The 22,221-nt window shown below is 42.6% G+C and overlaps 1 protein-coding gene and 1 pseudogene across 1 annotated transcript; one reads left to right on the top strand and one right to left on the bottom strand.

Moving 5' to 3' along the window:
* Positions 1 to 13,342: 13,342 nt before the first annotated feature.
* LOC111963052 (somatostatin receptor type 1-like) lies at positions 13,343 to 15,681 on the top strand. Its single transcript, XM_023986273.2, has one exon. The coding sequence runs from the start codon at positions 13,468 to 13,470 to the stop codon at positions 14,572 to 14,574; it is 1,107 nt and encodes a 368-aa protein (XP_023842041.1). The 5' UTR covers positions 13,343 to 13,467; the 3' UTR covers positions 14,575 to 15,681.
* A 3,194-nt stretch (positions 15,682 to 18,875) lies between these two features.
* Positions 18,876 to 20,802, bottom strand: LOC139027679 (complement component C1q receptor-like; annotated as a pseudogene).
* Between the last annotated feature and the right edge of the window lie 1,419 nt (positions 20,803 to 22,221).

The raw sequence follows: 22,221 nt of genomic DNA, 5'->3' as shown, positions 1-22,221 counted from the left end.
GTGAGGACTCGGGTTCCGACCAATCCCACGGGAGCTCCTCTGCGGAAGATCAAAAAAAAGAAAATTAGGAAACCGAAAGATAGGTCTACACCTACACCAAGGACTTCCACTGACAACAGCATCTGTACTGTCAAGTTCACAACAGAGCAGCTTCATGAGGCCCGGGGGATCATAGGGGCTGAGGAAGAGAGCCAGGAGGACACAGACTCCCAGCAGAAGACCCAGAGGAGTCAGTGGCCACGGCTATGGGGCTTGGCAGAGGCKGAGAGAGGATGGTGGATGAGATTATTGCTTCCCTACAGAGAGAAGGCAGTGATATGTCGTCCGCCTCAGACCAGATGATCAAGGGGCTGAAGGGGAGAGTGCTGGGGGACCATAGAATGAATTCATTCCATTTCTATGTGGGGGACAGCTACAATGCAGACAATTAGGTGACAATAGGATAACAATAGGTTAACAATTGAGAATATGCTGAATTGTCACAAAAACTAAAGGTGACCTTTATACTTTTGGTAGAGATATTAAATAAGCCCAGTGATAGTTACATAATAATAATAATTGTATTAGTTATTTWAAAAAGGTCTAAAATGCTCATAACAATTGCACTTTATTATTTAATGATCAGTTTTTGTTTTCAATAATTTTTTAAAGGAAGCGAAAACAGCGCAATCAAAATCGGAGGATTCAGAACAGGAMATAGAAGATAATATTAGCCCTGTACAAACAGGTCATGGAGAGACTACAGGCAGTGTATTTAGATTTATCGCATTTGACTTGCCTTGGCTTGTGACATTGAAAAATAGCCTCTCAGAGCATTTGAGAACATTTTAAGTGTTGAGCTTTCTGTTATTAAGGTTGTATAATGTTTGTATGATAGTTAACAGACATCTTATGCTGATTTTCCAGAGTACTCCTCAGATGTCCCCGGMTCCACAGAGGATGTTGTGGSTTAAGAGGGAGACACCAACCCCTCCAAGACCTGTTGAGTTCCCTAAAGTCACATCGGGTCTACAAGATGGCCGGCTCACTGTCTGAGAGAATCAGGGGTCTACAAGATGGCCGACTCACTGAGAGAATCAGGGGTCTACAAGATGGCCGACTCACTGAGAGAATCAGAGGTCTACAAGATGGCCGACTCACTGAGAGAATCAGGGGTCTACAAGATGGCCGACTCACTGTCTGAGTGACAGACCGACAACAACTGCTCTTTGGCCTCTGCTCTCCCACAGAAGGTACTACTTGGATTTATTTGGTTGTCATTGTTTTTAGTTCAGTAGGTGTTCTACCCTGATCAACACTTCAACTGTACTATCAGTTTAGTATTTTCTTCTGTCAAAGGTGACTTATACAGATGTAATGACAGCTCGAAGAGATGCCATAGCTCCTTCTCAGAGACCAACGAGGGTGTATTTACAAAATAAAACCAATCAAGGCCTTTCACTTGTAGCAACATGGGTCCCAAAGCACCATAATACTCTTGTATTCCCTGTCTGTCTGGTTGATCATGAGAGTTGTGAGTTGTTGTTACAAACAGATTTTGAGTGTGATCATTGAGGTTAAACTACTACTATTACAAGTGTGTGTAACACATGGGATACAACATGAAATGATGCAACACAGACCTAGCCTGTGTTAGCTTCCACCAACACAGAACTGTAGTAAAAAAATAAAATCAGGTTGCTTGTAACCCTGTCATAGGCTAGTTATAGGTAGCCGTGACTGCTGCTTGTTTTGTAGGAAGTCGTTTCCCAACGACCTCTTCAACTCACTATCATGGTAACCATCTGCAACCTTGACTTTAATGGCTGGGGCGGGGATGGTCTTGGACGAAGGTAAACTCAGTTCCAGGGAGTCTATAAGCYAAGTGACTAGGCTATCATCAAAACTCCTCCACCCTATTCTCAGAGACCCATTGACAAAGAGATTAATTATTATGCTCCCGGCCTAACACTCTCTTACGACTGCTCTCAGTCTGTCTGGTGCCTAGTGCACCCACACACTTCCTTATCACTGACTGCTTACTCACCCAAAGATACCAGATTTACTGCCTCCTATTGCAAGCGCAGAGTTGGAATTGTGCCACTCACTCCCTTTCCACTCCCTCCTTTCCCCATTCATGATTTTTTTTTTTACCAAAACAAGTGCCATTTAATTAGGTAGGGGTTTCAGAGCTTTGGTTCACTGAAAGGTTTCTGCTGGATATGGATGGGAGGCTTTATAAGGGGGCCAGGCTGCCAGCCTGCCTGTCTGCCAATGGTAGATGGATTAGAGTTAGATCGACAGCAAGTCTAAAGACAGGCAGCGCTCAGGTTGGCTCCAATCCACAGTTATAGAATTCTCATTTCATTGAAAARAAGGCGAATGACTCTGGTTGACCTTACAGGTTTTTTGCTCCGCTCACTGAGCTGAGGCATACCTACCTACCCCAGAGTTCCAGAGAGATGATTCATCTCAGGAGTGGCAGGCCGTAGTGAACATGCTATCCTCCAATAAATTGTCCAGTGTCTGTCAGGTTAGAAGCCCTAGTCAAGTGGTGGATGGAGGCCAGACCTTTCCCTCCCAGCACTAAACGGCCACACATAGAGTCGCAAGTTCAAAGAGTGATGAGAAGTTATGGCAGGGATGATCTGAGCAAATACACCTCCAGCTCATCTGCTTACGCAACAGAGAATGTTTCATCTGTTGGGACAAGTCACAAGACCACTGTATGGATTGTAGAGGTTTCAAATATGTGGATTGTTGTTGAATCATTGACATTATTCAATGTAACAAACCAGTGGGGTTTTGGTTCAAAGCTACATTTACATAATCCCTTTACCTTACATGATAAAATGGTGTGTTATATGACCTGTGTCATTACAGACTAGGTACAGATGTCAGAAATTATGTTCAATTTAGATATACAGGCAAGTAAGCATTAGCTTGGTCCTAGATGTATTTATGCTATTGCCAACTCAATTGTTATCATTGTCAAGCCAGTGACAAGGAGTTGGATGATGACACGAACAGACTGGCTAAGTAAACATATCACAACATTTTACTCATTACTGTTGTATTGCTCTCCCACAGTGCAGATTAATACAATACCATTCACCATCTTTGTACAACCGCAGTCAGCCAGGCCCTGCCTCTGGAGCTGACTTCCCTGGTCTGTCACACCTCCAGTCAACTCACTGCACCACCACTGTTTCACCAACAGAGGGTAGCACTACAACACATTGCTACCCAGCCTGACAGACACAGGTACAATTAAATCTCTCCCAGGCTCTGCTTCATAGGATGTTTTCTGTCCAAAACTTGGATGTTATAGCTAAATGTGAAATTTAAGTGATATATATATATATATATATATCTATAGTTGAAGTCGGAAGTTTACATACACTAAGTTGACTGTGCCTTTAAACAGCTTGGAACATTCCAGAAAATGGCATGACTTTAGAAGCTTCTGATAGGCTAATTGACATCATTTGAGTCAGTTGGAGGTGTACCTGTGGATGTATTTCAAGGCCTACCTTCAAACTCAGTGCCTCTTTGCTTGACATCATGGGAAAATCCAAAGAAATCAGCCAAGACCTCAGAAAAAAAAATTGTAGACCTCCACAAGTCTGGTTCATCCTTGGGAGCAATTTCCAAACGCCTGAAGTTACCACGTTCATCTGTACAAAACAATAGTACACAAGTATAAACACCATTGGACCACGCAGCCGTCATACCGCTCAGGAAGGAGGCGCGTTCTGTCTCCTAGAGATGAACATACTTTGGTGCGAAAAGTGCAAATCAATCCCAGAACAACAGCAAAGGACCTTGTGAAGATGCTGGACGAAACAGGTACAAAAGTATCTATATCCACAGTAAAACGAGTTCTATATCYACATAACCTGAAACGCCGCTCAGCAAGGAAGAAGCCACTGCTCCAAAACCGCCATAAAAAAGCCAGACTACGGTTTGCAACTGCACATGGGGACAAAGATCGTACTTTTTGGAGAAATGTCTTCTGGTCTGATGAATCAAAATAGAACTGTTGGTCATACTGACCATCATTATGTTTGGAGGAAAAAGGGGGAGGCTTGCAAGCCGGACACCATACCAATCGTGAAGCAAGGGGGTGGCAGCATCATGTTGTGGGGGTGCTTTGCTGCAGGAGGGACTAGTGCACTTCACAAWTTTTTTTACTAGGATTAAATGTCAGGAATTGTGAAAAACTGAGTTTAAATGTATTTGGTTAAGGTGTATMTAAACRTCCGACTTCAACTGTGTGTGTGTATATTTATATTTTTAAAGATTTGGTCATCCTCTCCACTTTCTCTCCCACTACCTTCTGCACTTGACTTCATATATACAAACTTTGCATGTCAGGAGTATCATTACAACATGTAAAAAAAATATAGCTTTAATCTCTTTGCAGTATAGTAAATGAAGGCGTGCCCTGTGTGGATGTGACTGAGTCTGATGTAAAGGACTGTGTGACCCCTCCCTAGGACTCAGCCAGCCTGGCTGACTGGCAAAGGATCACTGGATATTACGTAGAGAAGCCCAGGATGATCCTTCATGGACAGGCGGGGGAGGAGAATGTTAATGCAACTAAATTAATACAACTTTTTCCCCAAAACAATTATCCACTAGGTGGCACCAAACACATTTGCAACTCATTAGATTCAGCAGGTTGCTTGAAAGATGCTGCTCTAACGTAAGGCACAATTATACATTCACTGAACACGAACTACTCAACAGTGTTGAATCTCTCAATATATTGTTTTGCTTGTTTTAAAGGAGTCATTTAATTGGTTTAAATTAGTTCCCTCAACTTCCCTGTCCTAAAGTGTGTTTCTCATCTGTGTTCCAACGAGCTGAAGATATTCTGGCACCCAGTGCCTCCCAAATTCAGCTGCTTTCATGCCTTCATCAAACAAACTCTTTCCAGGTAGTGTAGTACTGAGCCAAGTACCAGGTAGTGTAGTACTGAGCCAAGTACCAGGTAGTGTAGTACTGAGCCAAGTTCCAGGTAGTGTAGTACTGAGCCAAGTACCAGGTATGTAGTACTGAGGCCAAGTACCAGGTAGTGTAGTACTGAGCCAAGTTCCAGGTAGTGTAGTACTGAGCCAGTTCCAGTAGTGTAGTTACTGACCAAGTACCAGGTAGTGTAGTACTGAGCCAAGTACCAGGTAGTGTAGTACTGAGCAAGTACCAGGTAGTGTAGTACTGAGCCAAGTACTAGGAGTGTAGTACTGAGCCAAGTACCAGGTAGTGTATACTGAGCCAAGTACCAGGTAGTGTAGTACTGAGCAAGTACCAGGTAGTGTATTACTGACCAGTACCAGGTAGTGTAGTACTGAGCCAAGTACCAGGTAGTGGATTACTGAGCCAAGTACCAGGTAGTGTAGTACTGAGCCAAGTACCAGGTAGTGTAGTACTGAGCCAAGTACCAGGTAGTGTATTACTGAGCCAAGTACAGGTAGTGTATTACTGAGCCAAGTACCAGGTAGTGTAGTACTGAGCCAAGTACCAGGTAGTGTAGTTACTGAGCAAGTACCAGGTAGTGTAGTACTGAGCCAAGTACCAGGTAGTGTAGTACTGAGCCAAGTACCAGGTAGTGTATTACTGAGCCAAGTACCAGGTAGTGTAGTACTGAGCCAAGTACCAGTAGTGTAGTACTGAGCCAAGTACAGGTAGTGTAGTACTGAGCCAAGTACCAGGTAGTGTAGTACTGAGCCAAGTACCAGGTAGTGTAGTACTGAGCCAAGTACCAGGTAGTGTAGTACTGAGCCAAGTACCAGGTAGTGTAGTACTGAGCCAAGTACCAGGTAGTGTAGTACTGAGCCAAGTACCAGGTAGTGTAGTTACTGAGCCAAGTACCAGTAGTGTAGTACTGAGCCAAGTACCAGGTAGTGTAGTACTGAGCCAAGTACCAGGTAGTGTAGTACTGGAGCCAAGTACCAGGTAGTGTGTACTGAGCCAAGTTCCAGGTAGTGTAGTACTGAGCCAAGTACCAGGTAGTGTAGTACTGAGCCAAGTACTAGGTAGTGTAGTACTGAGCCAAGTACCAGGTAGTGTATACTGAGCCAAGTACCAGGTAGTGTATTACTGAGCCAAGTACCAGGTAGTGTAGTACTGAGCCAAGTACCGGTAGTGTAGTACTGAGCCAAGTACCAGGTAGTGTAGTACTGAGCCAAGTACAGGTAGTGTAGTACTGAGCCAAGTACCAGGTAGTGTAGTACTGAGCCAAGTACCAGGTAGTGTAGTACTGAGCCAAGTACCAGGTAGTGTAGTACTGAGCCAAGTACCAGGTAGTGTAGTACTGAGCCAAGTACACAGGTAGTGTAGTACTGAGCCAAGTACCAGGTAGTGTAGTACTGAGCAAGTACAGGTAGTGTAGTACTGAGCCAAGTACCAGGTAGTGTAGTACTGAGCCAAAGTACCAGGTAGTGTAGTACTGAGCAAGTACCAGGTAGTGAGTACTATGAGCCAAGTACCAGGTAGGTAGTACTGAGCCAAGTCCAGGTAGTGTAGTACTGAGCCAAGTACCAGGTAGTGTAGTACTGAGCCTCTGATGTTTACAGATGGACAGGCTATTTCCCTGCCAGACACAGTCAGTCCACTGGAACAGTTACAGGCAGACTTAACTGCAGAAATCTCCATCTGTTCAGTGTTTTAGTCGAGACGTGATGGGGAACATTGGAGATGCTCTTTGATCATTACATTACATTATGCCTTACTACTCTGACAGTTAGATGACATTTACAAGGACAAATTGATCATGCCGTTTTAACCTGGTGAAATAGAATATTTTTGAATATCAAATATCTTTGATATATCTGGAATATAGCTTTGAGTCCTAAAAATGGCAAATTGCAATTTAACCAGTTAACCATACCTCACCAATGTGATCTCACCCTATATATCCTACTGCTGTGTTTCTATGGTGTTTGTTACTTAGGCAATCCGGAATGACCAGTGAGGAGCTCTATGGTGATCTGCAGGACCTGAAGGAATCAGCCTGTGACCTGACAGAGATGGAGCCAACCAACTCATTGGTCAGTGTGGTGTTCAGTCCCCCCCTACCCAAATGTAAATGGTATGTAATTCCCAACGCTCACCCCCCATTTCAGACTATAAATATCTTTAATTAAAATATATGCTGACTTGAAAAGTAGTAGCGATATTAACCCCCACAATCTGAGCTTTTTAGGCTATTATTATATGTTCCTTTGTGTGCTGAACTGAAGTGTTATGTTATACAGTACTGTGAGCACTACAGAGATACAGTGTTCTATTTAATTGTGTGCCACCAGTGCTCAACAATGACAGCCATGGGAACCTGAGTGCCTTCCTGGGGCCTGCTCTACACTGAGAAACGGCAGTGGCAACAAGCCATGTCCGACTTTGAAGCAGGATCAAACTCGACAGGTAATACCACTGGGCCTCTCGCTGTGACAGAGTCTGGATCCTTTCTTCTGAAAAGAGCAACGGGGCTTTGAGTAAGAGAGAGGGGAGAGAGACAGGAAGAGAGGGAGAGGGTGTTGGAGCGAATAAGAGTTCCACGATGTATAAGAATGTTTAATGTTTAGAACTAGAATCTTGCTCGAAGTGTAATGACTGGTAATGAGAATGTTGTAGAATACCTTGGAGATGGAGATTGAGAAATTACATTTTGTTCAATGTTTTTCTCTCTTTATGATGATTTCTTGTTTCTCTCATGTCTGTAGCACTGGCCCACGTGAACCTGGCTTGCTGAAGATCAGGGTGGGAAAATATCCGCAGTGGTTGGTGGATACCCACATTTTACCAGCCCCTCCAATTTTATTCCAGGCCCATTTTTTCTTCTATGCTGTACCCCGTCCCGCTTTCACCTCTGTAGCGTTCAGATTGTTTCTTCTAGAGCTGAAACACACACTAAAATAAATATTCATGTACCAGCCAATGCCAAAATCTACCAGCATTTGGCTAGTGGCTTGTGTTCATTTCCCACCCTGCTGAAGATGGGTCAGAATTATGTAGCCATCTAAATGTTCAGCAATGCCTTAAGGGTGGACCCCACCTACATCAGAGGATACAGGTAGCCTAGTGGTTAGAGCGTTGGGCCAGTAACGAAAGGTTGGTGGATCGAATCCCCGAGCTGACAAGGTAAAAATCTGTCGTTCTGCGACTGAACAAGGCAGTTAACCCACTGTTTCTAGGCCGTCATTGTAAATAAGAATTTGTTCTTAACTGGCTTGCCTAGTTAAATAAAGGTTCAATWAAAAAWAAAAAATACATCTGCCGGACCCAAGCCCATCGCAATGTAAACACGATCACGTCYCCATGTTTTTTGATTTATAAAAATATTTTACATTTGTGGTTCATGTACTGCATCTTATTTGTATCTAAACAGGTCAATGATCTGAAGAGAGAAAATCTTACAAGTCACTCACATGAAACCAGGTGCACAACACTTCTATATCATGAGGTAAAGGACCTTTCTGTCACATACATAAAAACGATTGTCCTTGACTTACAGGTGTCTTTTTGTTGTATAAATGTTATATTATTTCTCAAGTAAGATACTGTACCAGGCTTGAGTTTACTGTAAGTCTATAGAAGTGACTTCAACCATTATTTTAGAGTACATGCTCTCTCTGTTCCAGAGGACAGTATATGTTTGACATGGAACAGTTTGACCTGACCACATTTTGTATCAAATACACTGCTAAGATGAACGAAGGTACAAATATTCTATGCATAAAGGAAGCACAATATGAGCTCCCTGACTGACAAGCCATTGCTATCTCTCAGACAGACGCTATATGGCAGAACTCACTGTGTGTGTCCAAAATGATATCCTAATCCCTACATAGTGCACTACTTATGATCAGAGCCCATAGGGCTCWAGTCAAAAGTAATGCACTACAGTATATAGTGAATAGGGGGCCGTTTAGGACTCAACAACTGTCTTATACGGACCAAACAGACTGTGATATTTATATTGGCCCTTCCCCACCACCAGCTCTGGGGTCATTTCCTATCCAGCAGGCTGCAGTCCAGTCTTTCCWGGGGAATGATGCCAAAGCCATTGCCTGTCTAGAGGCAGCCACCAACAACCGACCCTCACATCCCATCTTCATTCTGCTGGGCAAGACTCAGATGAAGGCAAGCAGGTTGCTGTTGCTATGTTGTTGCTATGTTATGGGTTACCATACCTTGACATGTTTCATRCATTAACTCAGGGTTTCCCAAACTCGGGCCTYGGTGCACGTTTTGGTTTTGGCCCTAGCACTACACAACTGATTCAAATAATCAAKGCTTGATGATGAGTTGGTTATTTGAGTCAGCTGTGTAGTGCTAGGGCAAAAACAAAAAGGTGCACCCAGGSAGGCCCCCATTATCTAACAGTCACACTTAACTTTTTTTCTACTAGCGGCGACTTTGCCGACAGCTACTTTATTGAAGAAAAAATGTACTTACTATATGACTGAGATGTGGTTGTCCCACCTAGCTATATTAATATGAATGCACTAACTGTAAGTTGCCTGGATAAGAGCGTCTGCTAAAAGACCAAAATGTAAATGGATTTTTCTATCATATCCTCTCTTCTGCGTTTAACTTGGTTGTCGAGTGTCCACTTTTGTTTTCAGTGCGCCCACTGTATGTTTTATTTCAGCCACATCTTCGCCCACTTTGGCAATTTTCTCTTCAAGATTTTTGTTCATTTTGCAAATCTCCTTTAGAACTGGGTCATCAGGCTGTTATTCTCCGCCATTTTCCTTGCTAGCAGCAGGTGCAGGTAGAGACGACATTTGTGTTTTCGTCAAAAGTGTCTGCTTTTGTGCATTTGGAAGTCATTTTCCGTGTAACCGATATCTTGGACAATTAGTTCAAATGTGTTACTAGGGGTTGAATAATGAGTTAAAATGGGGTTGGAGCTACACAGACGCTTTAGTTAGCTGCTGATCGTCACCGGAAGTAGGTGGTTGGCCATTCTTGATATACACAGGAAACTTTTGAGCATGAAAAACTCAGCAGRGTTGCAGTTCTTGACACAACCCAGTTTGCCTGGCACRTATTACCATACCCCGTTCAAAGGCACTTATTTTGMCAAGAAGCATCATTCACTGAAGTTTTGTCAAAATKTGGCCAGCACTGTTTGAGATATCACATGTGACTAACATACGAACCACAGTCCCCTCGCAGGAGTGTCACTACAAACGTTTACGTTAGAGGGGGAAAAAAGTGCACATGCATGAGTGTGAAACAGTCAAGAGTAAAATGAAAGCAATCAATCCAGCGAGATTTAAGTGACAAGTGGATTTTGCACCCAAATAAATGGCTGAAAAGGAGAGATCCTCAGGTGGGCGGGGCATGCGAGCTGCTACTCAATGTGTTCACTGTTCAGTAGTTTCTCAGTCCACTGTGCACCAGGTATTGTACAGAGATTTGTCATAAGTTACAAGGTCAGATGGTTGTATTGTAAACTTTTTTGTAATAAGTAGTTTGTGTAAGGCCTGTTAAATCAATTTGTCTTAAGGATATGTGGTTCAGTGCATTGTATTGTTGCGTTGTAGGCAATGTGGTAATGAATCAAACCCAGAACTCTGCCATTGCAGGCTCCGTGCTTCAAACCCAGAACTCTGCCATTGCAGGCTCCGTGCTACAAACCCAGAACTCTGCCATTCCAGGCTCCGTGCTCCAAACCCAGAACTCTGCCATTGCAGGCTCCGTGCTCCAAACCCAGAACTCTGCCATTGCAGGCTCCATGCTCCAAACCCAGAACTCTGCCATTGCAGGCTCCATGCTCCAGCCAATGAGCCTTATTTCCCTAATGACTTGTGATTGGTCTGCCAGATTAGATTCACCAATTGTGGCCAAGGATTTTAATTAAACATGGGTGATGAATGTGTGACCCGGCAGGCCAGGTGCTATGACAGCCATCCTGTTGTTCTGTCAGCAGGGCTGCTATGTTTCATACACTGCTGTTGGGTCTCTGTCTGATACCAATATTTTGTACATTTATTGTAATTCAGTTCCACTAATTTAATGAATGAATGTGTTTAGGTGCTTTTTCAGACTTGATTGTATTGTTGATAGTGGGATTGCATGGAACTGAATCATATTTAATTTGATTGTTTTAGCATAGACCAAGCCCATTCATAAGGTGTATGTGGAGAATTKAAGTGTTATGACTTTAAAAACTATAGTTAGCTATGAATAGACAGCCTCAAACTGTCTGGTCTTGGTTTTACTCTGTGTGTGTATGTTTCTTCTCCTCCGGCCCAACGATGCCCTGGTCTACAAGCGGTGGAGGACTACAGAACAGAAGTTGAACTCAGAGAGGCACCCGAGGGCTGAGATGAGCCATCCCCATAGTAGTGGTACTGTACAGTCTGTCTTCATATGATGCTACTCAAATCAAAGTGTTTGTATTAAGTACTTGATGCGTTTAGGCCTGTTAAATCACTCAACCAGTAGGTCTGAACCTGACATAATGGTTGACAGTAAAGATACTGTCAATCAAAATTGATACATTGTGCAGGAATCTTTTTTTTTGTCATGTGTTTAATGTAACTTTCATGACATTGCATTTGAGTGTTTCAAGAGTCATGTGATGTGCAATCATATCTTAAGTGCTGGTGCATTTYCTGTGGTTGTTTTGAAAAAAATATTTTTGTGCCAAGTTCAAGATCTACCTTCATGAATCCCCATWGAGTCATTGGAAACAGTTTGCAGTTCCCAACAAACAAAGATTGTATTTCTTTGGCTTTGGAGCTCTTTCCCAGTGAAATAACTGGTTTATTTCTTGCCCATCCAAATCAGTTGAGTCAGTCTTTATAAAACAGGAGCTAGAGAGATGAGTGGGAGACCTATGGAGTATGAAAAACACCTGCCAAATGAAGCGGCGTGCATCCAGGAGGGAGATAGGAGTGTGAACACAACCATCTGTTCCACTCACATACTGAGACTGTGTGTGTGTGTGTGTGGGGGGGGGGCTTGTTGCATTTCAAGGACAATCATTCTCTCAAAACAATTCTAGCAAAAATGATATGGCTGACCCAGCTGAATGCAGTGTTTCTTATTGAGGCGATTCTTCTGTTTTCCAATCCAACATTGTTTGTTGCATTCTAATGGAACATGTTTATTTTACTTCAATCAACTTCAACTCCATGAGCCCTTAGAATTATACAATTAAGTCAAAGACCTTTCTCTCTTGAGCTGAGGAAATCTAAAATGTTTTAGTTATTGCTCACCAAACACTACTTATGTTTAATTTAGTCTGTTTACTGCCCACTGGGCACAGACCTCAGTTCCTCGTTTTGATTTACTTCTGATTGAGTTAAACTTGAATTCAACGTGAAATCAACAACAATTGAACCATGTCATTGGATTTAGATTAAAAGTTRGGTGAAAAAAAGCATACCAGTTTGTGCCCAGTGGGTAGAATCTAATGTCATTTGGCCAGTTCTGATAGATTAAAAGTTGTCACATAAGACKCAGAAACTGCTCGCCTATCCAACTTTGTCAACACAGATATTGCATTTGGCTTTCCTCATGAAACTGTATTTACTTACTTAGATTTTCAGTCTCTAGAGCAGGGAGTGTCGCAAGTACTGCACGATTTTGCACCATACRCGACCCACTGAGATAATTAATCAGCTCAGTGATTGACTAATTTCAACACACCTGGTCTTCCAGGTCGGTTTTAATCAAAAACATGAAGCGCATGCAGCACTACAGGATCAGGGTTTCCTACCCCGGCTCTAGAGTGAATCTCTAATATGTTTTTGTACCATACTGTGATTTGAATATGACGATTGACTTTACTAATTAAACATAAATTAAAAAATAACACTGGGACTTATTTGAAATTCTCAGTGACATTCCCCCCTGATGTGGATATTATTTGTGATTGTGTCGTCTGTAATAATTATAGTTGGTATGACAGCTCACTTATTTAAAAATAAAGACGATATTTGTGCTCTGTTGCCTACACATYCCAGGTATGCTTTTTGATTGTCATTTTAAGATGAAAATCCAAGGAAGATTATTAAATTAAAGATGATAAATATCACAATATGACAAAACACAATTTATGCAGTTGTATTAGTCTCATAAATGTCCAATTGTGTTGACTGTGTGTTTTAATGAAATTGTAAAATTGCTGATACGACGAAAACTATTGTGCGTCGGCTCTGCAGCAATTTACCAATCAATCAGTTGAAATTGAATGTGTGTTTRGACGTTCAACGACATTTCTATTTCAGATTACAGTGGTGTATATCGATMAGGACCTAGCCTAGGCCCCACCGCAACGTCATTTTACAACGTCTGAAGCTGCGTCTCTCAAATGACTACAACATTCGTAGCTATCCATGGTCCTGAAACGCAACGTCTGCGCGCTGTACCATCGATCAACTGCCGTGAGGAGATGGGTTCTCTGGACAGTACTGTTTGAGAAGGGTTATTTAAGACATACTTTTTTTGGGAGAAAAAACTGCCAAAATGCTCATCAACAGCTCTATCAGGAATCTAACACTGGAGGACGTTTTTTCCCTAATTAACAACTCGTCTGGGAACGGAACGTACAACGAGTCTCACGGCAGCGCTATCCTCATCTCCTTCATTTACTCGGTTGTCTGTTTGGTCGGACTGTGCGGGAACTCTATGGTTATCTATGTCATTTTTAGATATGCCAAAATGAAAACGGCAACAAATATTTACATTCTGAATTTGGCCATCGCGGACGAGTTACTTATGCTGAGTGTCCCCTTCTTGGTGACATCTTCACTCCTTCATCACTGGCCTTTCGGCTCCCTTCTCTGCCGACTTGTTCTGAGTGTTGATGCTATTAATATGTTTACGAGTATTTACTGCCTAACTGTACTTAGCATAGACCGATATATTGCGGTTGTACACCCCATCAAAGCCTCCCGGTACCGGAGGCCCACAATAGCTAAAATAGTCAACTTTGGGGTTTGGATGTTTTCTATCCTGGTAATTTTACCCATTATTATATTTTCCACGACCGTTCCAAACTTGGACGGTTCGCTCGCTTGCAACATTCAGATGCCAGAGCCAGTGAACCAGTGGATGGCTGTGTTTGTGATTTATGCCTTTCTCATGGGCTTTCTGTTCCCAGTCATTGCTATCTGTATGTGTTACATCCTCATCATCGCCAAGATGAGAGTGGTGGCAATGAAGGCAGGCTGGCAGCAGCGTAAGAAATCGGAGAGAAAGATCACTCTGATGGTGTTGATGGTGGTGACCGTGTTTGTCATCTGTTGGATGCCCTTTCACATTGTACAGCTCGTTAATGTCTTTGTGAAGCACCATAACGCGACATTCATGCAACTCGCAGTGATTTTGGGGTACGCAAACAGCTGCGCCAACCCTATACTGTATGGATTTTTATCAGACAATTTCAAACGTTCGTTCCAAAGAATTTGGTGCCTGCGGTGGATGGACAATGCAACGGAGGAACCAATAGATTACTATGCCACGGCTCTGAAAAGTCGTGGTTACAGTGCGGATGAATTTCAACCAGACAACATGGAATGTGACAGCACTTATAGAAATGGAATCTGCACTTCGAGGACAACGACACTGTAACCTAGCATATGGACATAAAGTGATGAAACGATATGAACAAAATCATAAATTTGACCACTGAGTGTTTTGCTCATTAGGCCTACTAGGCTGTTACTTCGGTATTTATTAGTTTGGTTTACTTGCAACTATTTATATGAACTGAATTAAAAGGTTGACTAATCAGAATGTCTTATTATTGTTTGAATCYTTGCAATATGGATCCAGGTGGCACTGTGCGTAAAAGTCCTCCAATTATGACAAGTAGCCTACAGAGCAGAAACAGACTGGCACTACTAGAGGCTGCCGGTGTGCAGTGMAGTTATACTATTTCCACTGTGTGAGCCAGAGTGTGGACTCGAGTCACAAGACTTGGACTCGAGTCTGACTTGAGTCACACATTTGATCACCTGAGACTCGACTTGATAGAAAATAAAATAACTTGAGACTTGACTCGAAACGCACACTCGGCACTCTCTCTGATTGGACCAACTGTCAATCAACACAGGTCGGATGAGCTAGCGCAGTGAGAATATTTTCGGGGGTCGCTAGTGCGAAAGCTGAATGGGAAAATATGTATATTTTTTTAATACATATTTTAATAGGCTACATGTAGCCTGCCATTTTAATTTTATAACAATACCTTTGCTTATTTGATCTGGTCACTAACATGATAGGCCTACAGCATTGCAACAAATGGTTGTTTCTAAAACATTCTAAACTATGCTTCAGAACCAAAAAGTTGTGCATCTTGACTGTTGACCAGTCATTACCATTGGCGCGCAAAGATGGGCTCACACATCCAGATTAGTGACCAGAAATCGCTTGTTTAATTTTCTCCGGTTTTGCTAGGCAAAAATAGAGTAGCCTGCCTAAGTTAATATTATCCAGTGGAGATGCGTCATTCATGGCAGGTGGGGCAGAGCTCCATCTGTTTTGAGCCTCACCTGTTTAGAAAAAATATATATTTTCAGTTTTGCATGTTATTTTGGCATCAATAGGTGTGACATATCCGTTTGCAAACAATGTAAAAAAAATGTTGCGTTAATAAAGCTGCATACAAACATGGTCTCTTTTTTTGCTTTCTTGAGTAAGGCAGCTCCAAAATGCACGTGTTTCAGCCTAGCTCCGTGCTTTTTGTGGTAGTGGGTCAGCCAGCGGAAAATATGGAGAGTAGGGGTTGGTAATGTTCTCTAGTTGCGCCATGATTGGCTCAGTATTCTGTCATTCATGGGGACACTACCTCACCACAAAATCTACGGCTGGAGCTCGAAAATTCAAGCCCCCTAAGTGCTGCCATAGACTTACATTAGAAGTGCCCATCCAAGAAGGCTCAAGGTCATTGGCCACAGATAAAATGACGTCAAATCATGTCATATCTACCTTAGCTTTGATTGGATTTATCATGTCAACGTCATACTTTCAACATCTTAGCTAGCAGGCTAGACAAGCAATCATCATCATGCATCAAGTCAACAATCTACTGGCAAATCCTTTCAATCCTTGTCATATGAAWAGAAATTATAGATAAAACGTAACGGTGCTCATCAGCCATTTGACATAAACATTACACAACAAGTTGGAAATCGCAAATTCAACAATGAGTGCTAAGGCGCCACTGCAGCCCCGGGTTCGATCCCAGGCTGTATCATAACCGGCTGCGCCCGGGAGACCCATGGGACGGTGCACAATTGTCCCAGCGTCATCCGGGTTAGGGGAGGGTTTGGCCGGCTGGGATGTCCTTGTCTCATCATGGTCTAGCGACTCCTTGTGGTGGGCCAGTCGGTCGACTTCGGTGTGTCAAGAAGCAGTGCGGCTTGGTTCTCGACCTTCGCCGAGTCAATAGGGGAATTGCAGTGATGAGACAAGATTGTAACTACCCCTGAAAAAGGGGGTAACACCATGGGCCAGAAAAGTTTGAATACATTGGCCATGCTATTAATCCGGCATGACTTCTGCCGAGTTCAAAACTGGAAATTCGGACCTGGGAAATCTCAGACTTCAGTGAGTTCAAGACAACTGGAAACTCTGAAAAAACGAACTCCAATTGTGAAAATACGGAAAATAATTRTGAACTGTCATCCAACTTTCTAGAGCCCACAAGAGGGCCACCTTCTTGTTCAAGTGAGCACAGCARGACAAGTCCAAAAATGTTTTGTATGCTGCTGCATAAATTATGTAATATGCTAGGYAGATAGTATTACCTTCTTAGCTACAGAATGTTGTGTAGTAAGCTGTTAGTAGACCATGTGCCTTACCTAAATAATTTGGTCCCTTTTCCCCTCATAATTAGCCTACTGTTCTAACTRMGTGGGGCACATGTAGCCAATAGCCAYTTGTAGAGAAATGTCATCATCAAATATTGTAACAGTTCTGACTTGGTGTACAGGGAGAATACTGTAAGAACYGCCCATGTTCTGAATTCTATCACCATACATTTCAAAAGTGCTGAACAAATAGTTATATTGACTACGTCCATCCTAGCTCGCTCATTAATGTCTTAATCAAAAATACGGATTGCCTCTTATCCGCTCCTCTTCCCCTTATGCCATAGTTTGTACATCTCAGCTGTCAGTAGAAACCATATTTGTTTAGCAAGTCAGGCATATCAGCTATGRTTTTTTTAAAGGCAGTAAATGAGGCTGAATMAACTGTTTCGCTGCCAGACAAGGCTCCACTGATAGCCAGGTGTAGCAGTGGTAAGGACAGCTTTATGTAAGCCCTATTAGTTTGTAGGCACCATTTGTAACCATTATAGTGGAATTATTGTTTAGTATTGTGTAGTGGCTTTGCTGGCATGCATCTAAAAAAATATTTTTGTTTGCCCCACCAACATTTACATGCTAAAATCGCCACTGATAGCATGTCATACTATTTCTGTACTGACAGCATCAGTTACATGGGCACGCATAGAGGGGCTCTGTTTCGTTCGCTCGAATMCTTTCTCCAGTGATATAGTTTCAGCAGAGAGGAAGAGGCGAAGCAAGAGGGTTTAGTCTCTCCTATATCCCTGGTAAGCAATCACTGGGCTAGTTGATACAATGTGACAAGTTCGTTAGGGACAGCTTTGGGGCGGACCCTGTGAAGATTTAYTAAGATGTTGAACTTCACRAGCAATAGCTCAAGTCAAGACAGATAGAAAGGCAGGCAGATAGGCGGAGAAGAGAGATTAATGTGATTGAACGAACRGGCATTTATCAGGATACTTTCAACTGTTTTTATTTGTTGGCTTTAGGCATATGTATTTTACTTAGTTGATGATGGTGACAACATCATTACTTTAAGATTTATGACAGTGTTTTTTTGTTCCTTGTGTGCCATTATTGCTGGCTAGATTAGCCTAGACCAGTGGTTCCGAACCAGGGGTACTAGGACCTCTGTATGTACTTGGTCTATCCACAGGGGGTGCTTGAGAAGACTCAGGTACCCCTACAGTAGGCCAACTGGTAAAAGACACATGAGGGGGTACTTCTGGGGTACTCCGGCAGAGCAAAATTTAGTTGGCGGTACAGTAAGTGAAAAAGGTTGGGAACCACTGGCCTAGACCATACTTAGAGTGAGATGGCAAAGACGTCTTGTGATTGGTTCGTCTAGATTTGTTCAGGCTTGTGATTGTATTGCAGATATAACTTTATAGTGCCAAGTTCTAATGGGTTAATGCKYATAGAACTATCTAGTTTTTCATTTCTTTCACTTAAAATGTACTTCTAATTTCACAGACATATGAAGAACCATTTAAAGATGTATTATATCTGACTAACTCATTTTTGACAAAAATATCAGATAGAACGTATAGTCCCACGGTCTCGATTTGTAGTTGCATGTATCGATTTTTTTCACTTGACTTGAACTTGTGACTTGCTCTTAAAATGTATGACTTGGACTTGATTCGAGACTTGATTCGAGACCATTCTATTTGAAACTCGGACCTTGTGACTTGAGACTTGCTTGTGACTTGAATAATAGTGACTTGGTCCCACCTCTGGTGTGAGCACATACAAAAAAAGTGTTGAACCCTGCTGCCTATGATTAATTTATTCCAGATTTCTTGAAGAGTAAAAGGAGATTGTTGCAGAGTTTAAGTTCAGATTTATGCTCAGTCTCTATGATTCATTATTCATTGTGTAAGTTCAAGTTAAAACAGCAGCAGTGATTTTTGCTTTTACATCTCTCAGGCAGACAGCAACAGGAAAACTTGTTTACCATTGGCAAAACGACCACATCCTGGTCCGGATAGAGCAGCCAAGTCATCTCTTATCAGCAGTCCTCTCTTTGGTGCATATTTACTCGGGCTTCTGTAGGCTAGAAGATAAACCTACCCATAGTGTCTGTTTGCTCATAATTCATTCAACCTTTATTTTCGATTATAATAAAATCATTGCTTTTAAAATCAMTTGATCTATTGACAAGATAGGGTCTTTCTTTTGAACTGAGAAAGAACTAGCTAGGTTAATATGGGCTCAACATTTTAAGCCATGGGCAGAGACTGTGATCCTTTATATCAGGACTAGAAACRTCCAAAATACTGAAGCATCAAATTCATCTTCATATGTTACATGATGCCTTATATATACACACAAACCACATACAGTATATACAACTAAACAACAACTAAATAAACATAAAGGCCTAGCAAATACTATGAAGAAATGTGAGCCCACATACACATCCTCAAAATAAAATAATATCCAAAGCTTTCATTTTCACTACTGCAGTGAAAATTAACATTGTATTGTCTAAGTAGTGGTCAATCCTTTCTATGAAGAAATGTTATTCAAGTGCTTATTGACAACTAACTGTAAGGTAGTGATGAGTATGAACTGAAATAAGTCTTATATATTGTCAGTTTAAATCTTCAGGTTGTCTGAGTCTGCTGTGACCTCCGTTCACACTTCTGCTTAAGTTGCCTCCTTCTCATTTGTGTTTTCCAGGGAYTATTTTTCCTTCGAGGCCTCTGCCCTCTTTACTGCCATTTTCTCTGCAGTGTTCATGGCCAGTTTCTGCGATCGCCTCCTGAGACAGCACTTCACAGTAGCCAACACCACGACCACCAGAACGACCAAGGTCATCACTGCTATCAGCACAGTTATGAAGATTTTGGCTTGTTCTCCACTCTTGTCCACTATCTCAATGTCATCTGTAGGYGAAGTGGGAGTAGGTTGGTCTGMCAGAAAGATGATAAMAGACCCCTCCTGAATTGTTGGCTTGGGAGTGGGAGTGTGGTCTTGGACCAAATAGGTGTCACTTCCTTCAGGAGTAAAGGTAGCTACTGGTAGTTCATTGCATGACACTGAGCCCTCGTCTTGAAGATRTCCATTTTTATCACGGCATTTACAGAGGTAAGAACCCTCAGTGTTGACACACTGGCCTTTGCAGGGCTGATCTCTGCATTCATCATTGTCCACACAGTTTCCAGACCCATCTCTCACATAACCTGCTTTGCACGAAGCACAAATGCCATCTATAGCCGATCCATCATCACGTTTCCATTTCAGAGTTGTTGCAGAGCAAGTCAGTTTAAACAATTGCCCAGACAAACATTCTAGATCCAGTTTATGAGGATTATTTGGGTCTGGCCTGAGTGGTCGGGCCTCCAGTATGTGTGGGGTAAGACACTGGTCCATGAAAGGCATATTTTCATCACGTTGTTTACAAATGAATGGACGATTTGTCTTACAGGTACTGGGAACAAACCCCCAGTTCACTATCTCAGTTCCATTAAACTCACCTGAGAGAAATACACAGTGTATAACCGTGCAGGTTGGTATGGGCAAAGACTTCCACTGATCCAGTTTTGTGTCACTGCTGCTATCCACTGTCCATTTAAAACCTTTCAGAGGTGTGTCATTTTTCACACAATCCAACTTTTCTTTCCTCAAACCCACCCAYAACTCAAATGTACCTTCTGTGGATGGCATGTTCGCGATGACTTTCAAAATCTTCGTGGCTTCCTCCATACTGGCCACTTTAGTTAGGAAACTGGCAGGCAGACAGGCTTCTAAAGCTTTGTCGAAGTTGAGAGGATTCATATGAAGAGTATAGTGTTCATCATCAGGAACACACAGACCCACCCCCAAGACGCTCCACAGGCATATCCAGTAGTACTCCATTCTCCCCGCTTGCACCAATCGATCTYATGACAGTGGTGCTCAGTCAGACTGATGATGGTCCTCCTGCTWGCCTCCCCTGTAATGGACTGGCTGACGATGCAAATTTTCCTGCTACTTTCTTAGCTTACCCTGAGAGGTCCTCCCAAGACAACAAGCACAGGAAGCGTGCTTAGACTTGATACAGCCATCCACTTCCTCTGCAGAGGGGGTGGTGGCACATCCAAACATTAGCAACTTTTAAACACATTATCGTTGTCATAAAAGTATACAGCAGCCTAAGATTCAAGGACTGGCAGATGAGTTGTGAGAAAAATACACTAATGTACTCTAGTCATATCAGCATAATAACTCCAGTAATTTAAATGATTTAGCGCTTTGATAATATTTCCCCATGAGATCACCAGGCGAGCTTCACTTTTTGTTGTGGGAGATGCAGGAAGTTTCCTTCACAGAAAAGGCTTGCAAAATAAAGAAAAGAACCAGTGTCACAAATAGGTGCTGAGATCCAACTTGAAACTTGTGAGAGGATATGCCAGCCTGCTGATACTGTCCTGGTATCAGGATGTGATGATAAAAAGCAGACTTATGATTYATTCCCTCAGGGAATAGACCCTCGCTAATGTGTGCTTTGATTTTTATCAACCCTAAAACACGAAACTCAGAAAGTCATTGTGTCATTGTATAGCAACTTGACTTAGTGAGGCATTCAGTGGGGACCCCATTTGGGATATACAGAGTATTCATTGTCTACTAAGTAAATTACTATTATTTAGGTTCTGCGGCAGTGTTTCTTTGTCAGAGAAAAGCAGATGCTTCCTGGGGAAGTGCCAGAGAATGGCAGGAAGAGAGGCTGAGGTGGAGTGCATTTCTACAACTCAGACAGGAGAGGACCTTGTCCACAGCACATCTCAGACAGGAGAGGACCTTGTCCACAGCACAACTCAGACAGGAGAGGACCTTGTCCACAGCACAACTCAGACAGGAGAGGACCTTGTCCACAGCACATCTCAGACAGGAGAGGACCTTGTCCACAGCACATCTCAGACAGGNCCTTGTCCACAGCACATCTCAGACAGGTGAGGACCTTGTCCACAGCACATCTCAGACAGGAGAGGACCTTGTCCACAGCACATCTCAGACAGGAGCAATCCAAGGGACACAGAGGGAAGGGTCCGGGGTCGGGGAACCAAAGGAAATGGAATTCTAAGTGCACAGGAAAAGAAGTCCCCCCCAAAAGCCATCAGAGAACAAAGGAACAAGGGAGTGAAGTCACACTTCCTTTTGTCTACTTACTGTGAAAATGTATGTGAACTCCACTCATGTTTTAATGAATGCTTTCCATTTAAGACAGAAGAAATAAACAACCCTGTATTGTACCCCAGACTGTATGGTTTCAGTGTGATTGCAAAGGATTGTGGGTAGAGGATTTGTATCATCATTTGCATTCCCACTCCCTACAGTGACCAACCACACAGTCCTTCAGGTGAGGAGGCAACTGTCTCTGCCGTGGTGGATGGAGATCTGCCACGGTACCCCTACTAAACATAATCCGGTCGAAGGA

Source organism: Salvelinus sp. IW2-2015, linkage group LG4q.2 (assembly GCF_002910315.2).
Source record: "Salvelinus sp. IW2-2015 linkage group LG4q.2, ASM291031v2, whole genome shotgun sequence".
NCBI classification, from domain to species: Eukaryota; Metazoa; Chordata; class Actinopteri; order Salmoniformes; family Salmonidae; genus Salvelinus; species Salvelinus sp. IW2-2015.
The sequence above is the reverse complement of the archived record's forward strand: the minus strand, read 5'-3'. Positions and strand labels throughout refer to the sequence as shown.